The sequence below is a fragment of the Dermacentor andersoni genome, chromosome 7 (assembly GCF_023375885.2).
Source record: "Dermacentor andersoni chromosome 7, qqDerAnde1_hic_scaffold, whole genome shotgun sequence".
Taxonomy (NCBI): domain Eukaryota; kingdom Metazoa; phylum Arthropoda; class Arachnida; order Ixodida; family Ixodidae; genus Dermacentor; species Dermacentor andersoni.
Genome location: NC_092820.1, coordinates 154,286,670 through 154,301,664, shown reverse-complemented (window position 1 = coordinate 154,301,664; position 14,995 = coordinate 154,286,670). Strand labels below are relative to the sequence as shown.

The following is a 14,995-nucleotide window of genomic DNA, read 5'->3' as shown; positions in this document are numbered from 1 at the left end:
GCGCAGTACTGCAAAACACGGCCTTCGAGATTCATGTGTAATGACTTGTCGGTAGGAGCGACTCGGACACCACGAAAGGCGCACACAAAGGAGAATTCACATTTCTTTTTTGACTCAACGGTGCGAAGTGCTATGCTAAAGACCATTAATATTAAATTCCATCTCGAGGCGAAATGTTACCACACTGAGACTAGGTAAGCGCAATATTTTTAAAAGCTTTAAAGAAAATAACGACTGTTTGGCTTTTCTTCCACAGTCTCTAATGTACGCGATATGTTTTCATCTTTCCTGAACAACAGAAATGAGCATAAGCGTTGTGCACCGAGAGCAAGACAAGTGAGTGCATATTTTACTTCATTTAACCATTTCATTTTCGCCTAACCAGCTTGAAAAACTCATTTCAGTGGCTAAAGTAATGTTGCGGAGTGGGTTCAGCGTCAGTTTTCAGCGTACGTTTATTGCGATAACAATTATATGGCCCCTCCAGGAGCATTTCTGCCACCGCCGTCGCCGTCAGCGTTGCCGTGAGACGCCGTATAAAGCACAGGGGCGATAAAACCGGCGCCGCGCACCGCATGTTGCACGTGCGAGTGAAAGCGTGCGAACGTGAGGAGCCGTCGATGGTGGCTCAAGCTGGCGCACGCAAGGGAGGAACGCGAGGAATAAGCGCGCCGTCTTCCGTCGCGCGCGAGGCACCAGGGGGTGGTGAGGGAAAACTGTAGTCAACCAGTCCACAACAGGGGGAAAAGCGTTTCATTAAATTTAATATACACAAACGCATTTGGTGGTTACATATCAATAAATTGGCGTCAACAGGCACCAGCCCTACAGGAATGTGCGTGGTACTCTGTCAGCTTTCCTTTTTTTCTTCTTTCTTTAGGCGGAAGTATCTACTATTCGTATGCAGACCTTCGACTCAAAGGACATGCTATAGAGCATCGCCTGCGAGTTCACATGTGAAATGGTTCAGCCCATTGGAAGCCAATGAACAAACAAAGAAACAAACCGGAATTAAAAAAAATAACAAGAAACAAAGGGAAAAAAATGATCTTTTATGGAGTTCAGCGCATCTCGACGCTTACGTTACGAAGGAGCCGATTGTGAGAACATACCTAGAGCAACGCTGAAAATGGATGCAAACGCTCGAGCCGTTTACGTGATCCCACCAGAAGCAGGTAGAGTCGGCTTGTCTCGCTGGAATCAGCTTTTCCAGTTTATGTTAACACTATCGTTCACGTTGAGCGAGCGTCGAGTCATGTTTAAGCCATACTGCGCGGTTGGTTGGTCTAGCCCGATACATTTGCAGAGCCCATGTTAACGAGTACGGCACGGATCAGCCAGTCCTGAGACGTGCGAAGGACTACTGAGACGTCAGAATATCTATGCTCGGGCAGCAGGAATGGTATCAGGTTAAGGCAAAGACAAGTACTGTGCAGTGGAAACTCATCAAGAGCCTTGAAATAGAACTGGGCGTTGATTACGGCTGCTGGAACCGAACAGAACAAGCGCTGTTGGAAGGGCGTTGATATTCCGCCTCAACCTTGCGTGCTGCCGTCGTCTAGGCTCGCCAGAAGCGAATTTACGTAAACAGGGTCAAGTCGGGCTTTGTCAGCGTGATTTCGAACTCAACTCGCTCGTGTAGCCTTCATGTAAACGAAGGCACTCTTGGTCGCGCTCTTATGACGGCCTTGGTGCTTTGGAGACACGTTTGAGAGCGACACAAAACGTTCCCATTTCCCATGGAGAAAGGTGGGGGTGTTCTCTTGTAAGCTGGACTAACTGTGTATTGACGAAAGCACAGAAAATAAATGTCATTGTGTTCTCATCAAAACTTGGAAGCATCTTTGCGCACTCTTCATTCCACTGTACAAAAAGAATCTTGTAACATTCGATAACCACACATAACGATCAAATGCAGAGCTAACAGATAAATAATGTGAGAGATCGCTGAAATTTTTAAACGGGTTCTTTCAAAGGGACTCGCAAGGACTTGAAACTAGATTCTCTAGACTGAAACTAGACTCTGAAAATAAGATTTGCTGAGAGCTGTATGTAGGCTATGTTGATTGTGTTGAATACGGCTGCTCTCAGCCGAGAGCAGGAGTATTGCCAGAAACCACCACGAAATTTCTTTTTGATAAGATAACAGTGATATGCTACATTTCGGAGAGTAACCATGCCCCCCCCCCTCCCCCTTATCCCGCCTCGCGTAACTGACGCTTATGGAGGGAGCTGCAATCCATGCACGAAAGTGTGGAGTGACGAAATTTTTACGCATCTCACTGGCTTTCTTTCGAGGCTGCAATAAAATGCGCCACAGAAAAGATAACGTCGGGGAAACAATTTTATTGGGCGTTTTTGAGCCCGCTTTATTACTTCTCCGACGTGACGTACCCCCGAAAAAGAATACTGATTAGCCAACAATAATCGCACTTCAAAAATTACCATAAAGCTCAAACTCCAGATGACCTAGAACGATATACACGGCTTCAGTCTCATTTAGAGTGTAGCACTGTATTCTTCAACTTCGCTTCAAGTTACGTGAACCATCCGGTCACGGGAAGGCCAAGTTACTGATTTACTGGTATTTCTGGTGCAGTGATAAGGAAGAGGATAGACGGGTGGCGTTTATCCTCATCTGCAACTGCATCCTCTTCATCATCATGATCATCCTGCTGCTCCTGGTGTTTACGCGGTTCTCATGTGAGCATCGCTTAAGTTTTATATTCACACATTCACTGACAACAACGAAAAGAAGTTTCTAATAACTGGAATATTAGGGACCCCTCACAACAGCCCATTGGAAATAGGTAGCGTCCGAAATGTGTCTATAATATTCCACCCTGCGCCGACAGTTTACTGTGAGTAGCGGAAGCAGATCTCGAAGGCTATGCTTTCGCGGGTTGCGGGCACCAGAAGTGATTGCAGAGTCAGACAGGGTTCGTGGCTGTCATGTTTTAGACAACACGTATATCGGTTATACCCTGGCAGTTATAAGAAGCCGTCTGCAGAGAAAGAAAGAAAGAAAGAAAAAACATTTCATTTTGGCCCTTTGTCCGCGGGGCTACTCGCCCATGGAGCGTTTCACCGCAAGTCCTCTATTTTAGGGGATATGAGAAATTGAAATCTGCTGCCAGAAGGCGGGCATTACCGCTGCCAATTAACACTATTTCTGCTACTCATTGGATTAGCCATCCGCAGGCAACAGTCCTTCCCTTTTCCATACTGTGACCAAGGGACCACGTCACATTTGGGTCACGAAACTGCTTTTTTTCCTCTCTTTTGTGGTAGCGTGATGCACTTCTGGTGGTTCCACGCGCCGCCTTCATTTGCATACTACTACTGAAGTTATGTGCCATAATCGGTGACATTACAGGCGTTTAGGCGTATCACCTTGATTCTTCTACAAGAAGCGAGGAGCCAGTGAGAAAAAAAAAAACTGCGCGCAGGCTTTCGTCCGAAATTTCTCACCTTTTCCCTCTATGCACAAATCTGTATACGCTGAAGACAAGAGCCCGAGTGCGGGATCCAAGCACCACACTTAACCAGTTTCAAGATCACAAACATGGTGAGGGGCAAGAAAAAACACATTGTAGTGACAAAGCACATGGAGTGAAATAATGAGATTCCCAGATAAGCTGCATACAGAAGATTCTTAGAGAAGTTCTTATGCACCTTTGCTTTTGTTAACCATTTTTGGCACGAAATTTGCCTTTAGTGACATGTTTTGTTACTCCGCATCTTAACCTTCCGGAACAAAAACTTAATTATATATATATATATATATATAATGCACCATAGCAGTTTGCCGCGACGTACCGAAGTCTTCTGTCCCGAATCCCGTAGGTGTACATGCGAAAAGGAATTTACATCTAGTACGTTAAGATTTCAGGACAAGTGTGTGAACTGGGGCGCAACTTCTTTGGAAGTCTATTTGCCTGCCAGCTATAGGCTCATTACACCCCTCAATCAGACCAGCGGGCTGCAGTGGTGGGGCTGATACTTTTAATGTTGGCTTGTCGCCGCCTCTCAATGGCTATGAAGTTCAGCGGCTGACCACGAGGCGGCGGACGGGTTCCATTCATGGACGCGGGGGCCGAATGCCGATTGGCTAAGAATGCAAAACGCGATCGTGTACCGTGCTTTAAATGCACGTTAAAGAAACCATTGGTGGACATAATTAACCTGGAAAATACGTAGTCGCCCATAAACCTTGGCGTTTACTAGAGACGTTAAACCCTGAAGTTTATTTAATGCGTTTTACGGAACGTACGTAAAATCGTGACACTTGAGAGACAGTTAAGGGGAGTTCGGCACTTCTTCCACAAACACCTGTATGAACTAGAACTCTGACTCCTTATATTTGTGTTGGGTTTTGGTTTTCTCTGTGTTGAATATTTTTCTTGAGCAGCAATATATGATTTTCGCGCTGGAATAAATAATCCAATTGTTCAGCATTTGCATGGAAGTCAGTGATGTCCGTGTGGTCTGGTAGTGACGACAAAAACTCCTTTTAAAGCTCGGAAAACTTTCTGGCCGCCGTAAAAGGAAAATATAAAATGTCGGGTCTAATCGCGTCTAGAACACTCACGGACTTCATTACCTAACAACTGCTCGCCACATTACGTGCTATGCGTACCTATGTTTCTGTGTAGTATCTCAAGCCATACATGCGCACTTTTCTAAGAACTGCCTATTGCTTTCGCGTTTTCTCTTCTCTGCATACAGCGGATGATTCGGACGAGGGTAAGTCGATTCCTATTTCCTAATGTGGCGCAAATATCGCAGGAGTACTCGCCCAACTTTCATTATCTTTGCGTCGAATGTAGGTCCTGGATTTCTAAACAAAGAAAAAAAAAGAAAGCTAATACTGGCAAGCTTCAGCTCACCCAAAATTATTTATTAAATATATCTTCGATGAACCCGTTTTTGGTATTTGTTCGCAGGAAGTGTATGTTTCTGCGTCATGACGCAGAGGGTCGTCACGTGGGAGCGCAATATGGCGACGTTTCGGCAGCACCGCTTAAGGCGGAGTTATGTGCGGACATGCGAAAGGTGTGCGGAAGGCTGTGTGAATTGAGCGTAAGGGCCGATTTACGCTCGAGCCGCCCATCGCCGCAAGCCGCACCGCACGCTTGCGGTCGCGCGAAAAATTGCACGTATCCAGCACTTTTGCACAAATTGCCATTTACACTGTGCGCACAGTGCATACCTTACACATTGTAAACCGAAATTCGTGCACAAGTGTTTGATACGTGCAATCTTTCGCGCGACCGCACGCGTGCGGTGCGGCTTTCGGTGATGGGCGGCTCGAGCGTAAATCGGCCCTAAGTCGGCCCTCACCCGTTCGGCCGTGTGCCATGCTCTACTTATAGCTCGATGCGATGCAGCAGCACTGCTAAAAAAAGGAGGTGGGGTACGTTTAGTTGTGATAGTGAAGTAAATGGCAGTGGCATGACCTGCTTGTTCTTTCAAGACTTAGGGTTAGCCAAGCGAGCTTCAGTACCCCTAGCCGTTCGCACGTTATCACAACTAACCGCATCGTGTAGTATAAATAAACGTTTAAATTTTTTTGCGATGTGTTTTTTCTCTCATTTAGTGGACAAAAAGTGGAAGAAAGGGAAATAAAAGCGCACTGTAGCATTGAGCTCCGCGCACTTCGCATCATAATTGAAGACGGTACAACAGCTGACTTTTTTTGCCTCTTGCTTGCCTTAGCAATATTCTGAATGTGTTGTACTATTTGCGTGTCCTTGTCATTCGTACTGGCTAGAGGCCCTATCGTCAAGCTCGCATAGTGGCTTTCCCACCTCAGTACATTTAATGTTGGAATGAGGCTTGAATTTAGAACTCAGTGTTCAACTTCTGCTCAAAACTTTGAGCTTTCATCTTCCTGAGTATCTTTCTCTGATATGATACTTGCGCTCTTGCTTTTTTTCCCCCGACAGAAGACACTCGGAGTCCGTCGTATAATGTCATTGGCGGAGGAGGATCTAGGCCGAGTAAGTGTGCGCGATAACTTTACATAAAGGCAGAGACCACTTCGCACGAACGAAAAATACAGAATGCACATTAGTTTACACCGAGTTTGTAGTCACCTCCTATTTCCCACCAGTTTTTTTTATGCCGCCGACGGAGCCGATACATCGCGTGTGTACATACGGAAAGACGTGCCGTTGCTCAAGGCCGCTGATGTTGGGCCGCTTATATCCGGCAGATTAGAAACGGAAGTGTTTTGGTATTTTAGAAATATCGCACCGAAAAGGGACTTGACGTGACAGAAGAACCCTAACTCGATTTGGTTGTCGAGGAGCTTTCATTAATAGCGGCCATGTTTTTGAGATTTTGTCTTCGTCCGTGTGCTCGCAAGTGCGCGGCCATTAAAACAATAAGGAGCTTTACAAATAGCGTCTTTAAGCCTCTTAGCATAGCTGCTTGTTTCTCTACCTTTAGTAGTATTAGTGTGTTCCTAGTAGTAGTTAGCAACAATAGTAGTAGCCGTCGCAGCAGCAATAGCAGAAGCAACAGCTGAGGCAGGAATATGGCACCGCACTTCGAAACCAGGACTTGACACAGAGTGAAGCCCTTGTTTCGAAGTGCACTGCCATATTCCAACATGATTAGCGAACTAGCCCACCAGTATATCTTAAGCTGCAGCAGCGTTTCATTTGCCTTCTATACATATTTGCATCCTAACGTAATATACGGAGAAAGGTCCCAGAGTGTATTATTGAACTATTTTCTTTTGTTTTCCATTCCTATGTTCCTTTTTGCGTTCTTTGTACATCCGTAAGATAGCAACCTCTAATCTTGGGTCCCGTATTTCTAAAACTGCCTAATATAATGCAAGTGAAACTGTGAATTATGAAGCAGTTGCAACCGAAGTTCATTAATACGATAGACATTATTCTTCTTCCTATAGGTCTACACACAAATCCAGTTCGATAAGCACATAGGCAAACGAAATATTCGTGTAGAAAAACAAACCAACGTTTAACGCAATCGCAAAGAAAAGCCAATTAGAACAGCACAAAGCAATAATATTCCTGAATAAAGAAAGACAACTAAAACAATAATAACGGTACCTAAAGCATCGTTCTGAAGCAAAAAAAAAATGTTTTCTTCTATTTTCTTCTTTTCTTAGGATTACGTCATCTCTCCTGATGCTCGAGTGAAACAGTGTTGACTAAAAGGGCTGTGCGTTTGTGCCACGCCGAGATGTGGTGAAGAAACTATGAAAGTTCTAGCAGCCATGCAAATCGAACTGATGCAGGAATCAGATCAAAACTGGGTGGCCGGATTTCTCAAATGTAGAGCTAGAAAATCAACACAAACAACAGGAATTCCTGTATGCTGTAAAACTGAAGACTGTCTGCTAATTTTTACAGCGCAATAAATTCCTGTCAACTTAAGATTAAGATACAACAGCCGGCAAGCGCAATTCTTATGCTAATTGTAGATGCCCATGAGTGTCGGGACGGCTTGCGCCCCACCATAGAGAAGGCATGAAGCGAGTGATATCGCGACTTGATAAAGGAAGCTCGAATGATGCTCCTCCACCGGTGAGACGCAAGCGGTGACGTCACTTGTGGGCTATTCTAGGGGGTGACATTTGTGCTCCTCGGGTGTTCAGTTTCACGTTTCTGGGTTAAACTGAGTGTAAATCCTTATGCTGTAAAAATTAGCAACGTCAAGTTTCGGGTTTCTCTTAGCACCCCCTCGTTCACAGTATGACAATGTTTTTGGCACCGTCTGTAGCCTACATGCAGTTCCTTGAGCTATGGCGACCTGCTGTCGAGTTCGTTACAAGTTTTTGAAAGAGCGCAGCAAATAAAAATGAATAAGGAAGCCAGTTTACAGAGGTAAAAAAATTGTTGGGATATAAAATAAACGAGTACTGGCTTGACAGTTTCTAGTATTGATATTTTTGCTTAAAATAACGTTACTAAGCCGGAAAAACATAGTAGTAGGTCTTAAAGCACCCTAAATATACAATAGTTCTACAATCCAGTATCGGTATTGCACAAAAAAAGAAATTGCTCTAGAAAAGTGATTATAGCAAATTATTTGGGGTGCAATGAAGCTTTTCAGTATACTTTTCTAAACTTTCGCGGTCAGGTACCTTCACTAACACCAGAAAGAATAGCCTAAAAAATGTGGCAGTAATCTTCTAAAATTACAATGTTTGCAGCAATTTGCTGTGGTCGGCAGCCTTAACATAGAAACGATGTTACCCATATCGATGATCGCATATCACCACGTTAGATTGTGTGCGGAAACTTGTTTGTTCCGCTATAAGTTTGCGTGATCATGTCGCGGCTGTTGGGTATGCGAGTTCCTTCATTAGGTTTAGTCAGTTTCAATGCTATCACAGCTTAAATGCTGAAACACCGTGAACATAAACTGGAGCCGGCACGCTGGTAACATCTGTTCATACTTTGTTCGACCATAGCGCGTTAGAAATTTCTTCGCATTGCACGACAGTTATCGCTGGAGAAAGAATGCCGTGATACGCGTATATTAGTGATTGTTGTTGCCCCCAGTTTAACGCGAACGGCTAAATAGAACGTTAGTCGCTGTAAATGCAATTCTGTGTGCCTATAGTGGAACTAGAGCTAGCAAGGCGGCAGCATCAACAAGTCAGCGCTGCCGCATAATTTCGTTGACGAAAATGCGGCATACAAAGAAGCGAAAGCTCCCCATTTACGTGCCGACTCGCAAGAGACATCGCACACCTGCGTGACCTTTCACAACAGCAAACCCATTTCCAGCAAAGCTGTTGCTTTAGAGCAGTTTCAGTGACAATTTTTATTGCATTTAATTAAACCAGATGCTTTAAAATATTGCCCGCATAGGACTGGCGACTTTGAAACATTCTCCGCCTATAATACTTTCGAGCAATTTTTTTTTTTTCGCAAAACCGTTCCCAGCCGCATATAACACATGAAAGTAGGGAAAGGAGGAGGGCTCAGTAATTATTTGCAAAGCTTATGAGCAAGCAGGAAACGTAAAATGTTTGCCGTATCTTACACTTAACATGCCTCCCATTTCCGACGAACCTGAACTCAGTGTCATGTACAGTTCTTTTAGAGCTCTGCAAAATATTGCGGATAACGTCTGTATAACACTGTGGAATGCATGAATAAGTAATTTTCAATAATGTTTGCAATTACCATGCACAGAACAAACATTTGTTGTATTTAACTCACGAAAGAGTCTTTGGCTTCGACAAAAAATGAATAACGTACTTTGCGTATTTAACCGAGGAGAGCTGGAAAACCAGCTACACGCTTCGTCTAACGCATGAAATTCGGGAGAAGACTAGTCTTGAGTAATTATTTCCAAAAAGAAAACACATACAACTCACAAACTTAAACTTTTTGGCACACGTCACCCATAGCACAGTGCCCATTATCTCTCAATGTGAAGTGGCTGCCGTTTTAGGTGCTCCCATGGCAGTGGCTTTGTAATCGTTTCATACAATGCCTTGAATATAGCAAGTTCCACTTATCCACTAGTAAACCATTACACTTCAATATGCGTCAGCATATCGTCCCGTAATGCGTCCCACAATTATTAAAAATGTAAACATTCTTAGAAATCTAGTTCCTCCAGAAAATCACGAAAACTAGCATAAAACGTTGTCTTGTTAAAATGTTTCAGCATAGGCAGCATGCCGACGCTCTTACATGCAGTGAAAATAGCCAGTGGGGTTCATGTATTAATATTTTCATTCATTCGTCATCCCTCCATGTTAAAACGATGTTTCTGCCTGCCATGTTTTACCTTACAGGGAAGCTGTGGAGATGATCTTCACCTCGCGAATCTTTCTTCTCGCGCTTCTAGTTTCAGCAAATCCATAACATTTCTAAGCATCCACTCTTTTTACCTTCATTCACATGTTTATTACTTCTGTTTTACTTGCTTTCCCATTCAGTATATCCTTTCTGTTTCTTTTGTTCCGCATATCATTCTCTCTTTCTTTGCTGTTACCTAGCGTGTTCGTTTAATCATTCCGCTGTTATTTTTTTGTCATTTACTACTCTTTTTTTGTTTTTTATTCTTTGTTCCTGAAGATTGAGTCCATTCTCTTTTATTCCTTCCTTCCCCAGCGACGCCCATCACCACGAGCAACACCAGTGCAACAGATGGCACGGGCGGTGACGTCAACACTACAACACCGTCGTCCACTCCGTTCCCAATGCCTACCTCAGCGACAGCCGCGTCGATATCGGTGGCGATGTCGTCGCAGGCCAGCTCGAACACGGATGTTACGCCAGACTCCCTTTCTTCTGCGAAGACAGCGGAGCCAGCTACGTCGATGTCGAGTGGGTTGCCGATGTTTCTCCTACGAGAACCTTATATGCCAGTTTGTAAGGTGTAAAGAATGTCGCCGATCTGCATAGATATAGGTGGTGCCCAAATCGCACCCACAGTGACTGCATTGCCAGAGTAGCGAAGGCGAATCTCGGAGGACATGTGTTTGTTGTCTGAAGGCACCGGAAGCGATTACAGGAGCCGAAAGCAAGCAACGGTAGTTACGTTTTGGCCACCACTTGTTGATGCTTACGGAAGGAGAGACAGGCGTGTGTAGCATTGCTGATGATGGTGCCATCTCTTGACGCTGACGGCAACTAAAGAGCACGTAACTGGAATTGCAAAAGCTAGGTTCCACCTGTCGGCTGGCACAAAGGCGTCTGCATACTTTGCAACTTTCCCGAGTCTCCCTGATTTCGAGCAATCCTCCGCATTCTAAGGACCCGGCCGTAAATCTCCCGAAAAGCTGACCCAATCCCGCCTTGAAAAAAAAATTAACAAAGGTCGCACCATTCAGCGCAAGTTCAGTGTCTGCCGTGCTAACTATAATGACCCCTTGTTTTCGTGCTTGGACTGTAACTTCGTCGTTGGCCATTTGTTCGGCCTATTGCTTGCGCTGTTGCGAGCTGCGACCATTTAGAAAGTTTCAGGCGATCTTCTCATCCTCTCTGGCTAGTTAGAATTGCAGCCTTTTCCTTGGAATACTTAAGATAGTGTTTGTTGGTGTCGTCTGCTGCTGCGATGGTTTCTCTTCGGGGTGCTGTTCTGCGTCCTGCACTTTTATAGCTTCCTCCTTCTCCGCTTTTGTTAACTACGTAATGGCCCGTGTTTTTCGAGTGTTTTTCCGCGGCTTTCGTCATAGCTGTACTGTTTATCTTCGCTTTCGTCATCCAGTTTCATCTCTTGGCGATTTTCCGCTTGCACCATCAGAAAATGACAAAAAGTAAAAAGGCCGTTTCGGGCTGCCCGGCGGGCACGCGGGTCACGAGGAACGAAGCTCCCGCCAGGAAGATCGGGAAACTAGGAAATTTGACTAGGAGGAGTCATTTACAAGATTAATGCGAATATCGAAATCCCCAGAAGGCGTCGTTAAAGGCGTAGTACACTAACTAAATAAAGCAATGCTACAGCTCTACACGCGATCTCAAACCTACCAAACTAGCTTCTATGAAAGGGTACGTGTTTGAACCAGGCAGCTGTGGTAGCAAGCGCATGTCGGCTACGCTTAATCAAGTAATAACGCCATATATAGCCTGCGAATATAGCTCATTTAGAATAAATATCCGCCTCATAGTTATCTGTAAAGTACGAAGAACTGCTAGTATGACAGATCATGACATTCCAAAGCATTGCAATATAGGCGGCACGCCAAAATGTTTGCCACGCATGAGGATAATGTTGTTAGAATGAGCGGAGGTTAGCGAAACAAGCTTCAAAATTGAAGATTTGCTCGCCACAACCGCTAGGACTCGAACTCACACTAATGCAACAACGTTCACTTCCAAGCCCGATGCGTGAAGCACCGCGTTATTGCTCAACAATCGTGCTTGGCAAGAGAGGTGGCGTGTGTGCATATTTGTTTCGGAAGCCATAACATGCAACGCCTTAGTGCACGAAGATGACGTCGTCGTTACCACATAAATGCTGTGTGAGAGAAAATGAGAATGTATTCGTGCCAAATTATGCGTCGTCATGGTCGCGAAAACAGCGTGGAGGACATAAACGAGGCTTGTTTGTTGTTGTTTCTTGTGAGAAATTATTTATATTTTGAAGCTATTAGACGTTTTTTGTCATGCTGGAGAGCTTTAGCTTCTCTGTTATTAGTGTAAACGCATGCTGACTGGGCGTTTTACTGTATGAGCGAAGGTGCAAACGTGAACGGCCTGCACGGTGCAGCGACCTGGTGGCCCAGAGCTAGACCAAACAGACACAGCTAGCGTTGCATTAAGCAAGCGCATTTTGCTTTGCTGCTTGGCGTAGATGTTCGACTGCAACACGATTACGCCGCTGCCGACAATTTACACCAGCAGTGAAGTAGAATACACTTGGTTGCTGAAATATTAGCTCTGTGTTCCCTGGTTGAGCTCTGCGCCAGCAGGTGACTGCACCATGCAGGCCGTTTACGTAGGCGCCTCGGCCCATCCGGCAGAATGTCCAGTCCGTTTGCTTTTACCCGGACACCAGGCGCGCTAAAACTCCCTAAAACCAAACAAGGGGTGCACGCTGCAGCCAGAAGGACAGAGATAGATACCGTTTTGCTTATTCTTGGCGCCATAAGGCTCAACTTCCAATTTGTTCATTTCATGGTGCTCACTGTTACCTTCATTTTCGAATTTGCGTGGTGGTGGACTTGTGTGCCATTTTTTCCTTTTTTTCTCATCCTTTCATCCCTTGAGATATATTAGACTTTCAGGAGCCTGCTAATACTCTCACTTGGATAACCTCACCAGTTATCACTAAAATTTCTCCCATCAGTCCACACACACATTCACGTTCCGCCTTATGTAGTATACCGTTTCCTTGTAATAGATTCTTGGAACACGCAAATTATGTGCACTATAGTTAGGCTATGCGGTGCGAATAACATAACGAGCCAGCGAGTGTTCAAGGGGCTATTCCCCTCAGCTAGTGGTCTCGAATAACGCAGCACCCAGTTTCTGAGACGTACAGCTCCGGTGGTCTAAATTTCCGGAGTCCTCAACTACGGCGTGCCTCATAATCAGAAAGGGGTTTTGGCACGTAAAACCCCATAATTTTTTTTATTACCCAAAATGCGAAATATCGGGCGCTATAACGTAAAACTATTCCAAACATTTCTGTTTCAATTCTGCTATCAGCCCTCCACGATTGGTCAAAAACTTTTTTCGACCACCCCACTTCACCTGTCTGTCACGCGACGTCACGAAAACCGCGATACCTACCCATCTGATATGATGTGTACACACTGATTATGCATGATTTGACAGAAAAAAAGAAAAACAGTTATTTCTAATTCGACCCCTTTTCGCCATTAGCCCTCGGCTATTGGTAAAAAGTTTTCGGGCTGCACCCACTTCACCTGCCTTTCACGCGACGTCACAAAACCGCAAGAACTCACCGCGTCAAAGTGACGTGTACGCGATAAAGATGCATTAATATGCCGAACAAAACTGAATTTTCTTCGGAATAGCCGCAGGCTTCCCCGTTACGAAAGGAATAGAAGATGGCTGCCGCCGATCGCTCAGACACTGGCTACTCGCCCCTGCCGGAGAGCATGGGTGTGTTTGCGAATAATAAAACTTCTTGCGTGGCCGTCTAACGTTTTCGAGCACTTTAGGCACGTTTACCCCCTCATTCTGCCAACTCTTCTTTGCTCAGGGTCCGTTTTAGCGTCATTCTTGAGCTTCCGTTGCATGCCGCCGCGATTTTCGACCAGTCACCGCAAGCTAAGTAAGGGAAAGCCGACCAATCGTAGATGCGGGCACCACCCACTTCATCCAGTTATCGACTTTCAGTGCAGTGGCTCGGCCCCATAGAATCCCTCTCCACTTGAGCGTTCTCCTCGCCTCTTGTCAGCCAATTAGATACGACAAGCCGCTCAGTGTAGGCAATGTTAATCGTTTTTCAAGCAAACAAAAGTGACCTCCTATGAACGAGGAGAGCGTTTGATAGGTATGTTCAGACAACCCTGTGGGTGACCGCCCGGTGCTTGCGTTAGTGGTTACGCAAATTTGACGTCAGGAGATTGTAATAGAAACATATTGGAATAGTTTTACGTTATAGGGCCCATGTTTTCGTTCACTACTGTGTATAGCAACTATGACGTTGAACCTCAAGCGGGGCGCATATCCAGAATAAAGCATGCGGCATGAATCAGGTAGTCGACGAAAAATAACATCACAAACAGCTATGGCTTCACGGCCAATGACGACGTCGCAAAGACCATGCCGTGTATTATTGCGGAGTATTATGACAATCAATCTGCAATCTTGTTCGTACGGTGCACCGGACATCAGGGTGTACCTGATTTACAAATTCGTGCCAGTAAGCGCACACCTGTTTCATGTATGAAGAAGCAAATCGCGGCATAAATCCGTTATGCTTATGTTGTTGTCGCATGGCTATTTCTGAAGCTCACAGGCCTCCTAATGAAATGAGCGAAATAAATACGGTCGCAATGCAAGTGTAATACGGGGGAACGGAGCTCAGAGCTTCGCACCTTTGTTCTTGCTTATTCCACGACAGCGAGAAAATACGACACGTGCCAGTCACCCTCAGGAGCAGCACTTCGTTTCTTTTTTTTTTTTTCCTTCTCTAGGAGAAACGTCCCACGTCAGAACTTTCGCTTCTGACAGCGCCTCCGGCAGGTAAAATCAAAGTAGTGGCATGTAAATTTTCTTTGCGTAAGCACCAATAGCGGCATAATGATGGTTACAAACGTAGTCACACCGCTGCAAAACGCGAAGAGAACCGTCAGCACAAGTAAGGCGAGAACAATAGCATACTCTCATTGCTTCGATAAATGAAGGGGGACGTCAATATATAGGCGGCACATGCCTTGATAAAATTTAATTTGTACAACCGGAGCAGACAGAGGGCTTGCATCAGTCTACATTAACCCTTGAATCGTGAGAAAAGATCTGGAGAAATTCATATCGCTTTACTTAGTCGATTACGCCCTCAACGTAGTGGTGGGGCC

General features: G+C 45.0%; 1 protein-coding gene across 1 annotated transcript in view; it reads left to right on the top strand.

Moving 5' to 3' along the window:
- The first annotated feature begins 301 nt into the window (after window positions 1-301).
- Window positions 302-14,995, top strand: part of LOC126533534 (uncharacterized) — a 35,083-nt gene continuing 20,389 nt past the window's right edge. The window contains exons 1-5 of the mRNA XM_072289540.1: window positions 302-336; window positions 2,600-2,703; window positions 4,729-4,746; window positions 5,949-6,002; window positions 10,113-10,328. Coding sequence (XP_072145641.1) covers window positions 302-336; window positions 2,600-2,703; window positions 4,729-4,746; window positions 5,949-6,002; window positions 10,113-10,328 — 427 coding nt within the window. The remainder of the gene's footprint in view (window positions 337-2,599; window positions 2,704-4,728; window positions 4,747-5,948; window positions 6,003-10,112; window positions 10,329-14,995) is intronic.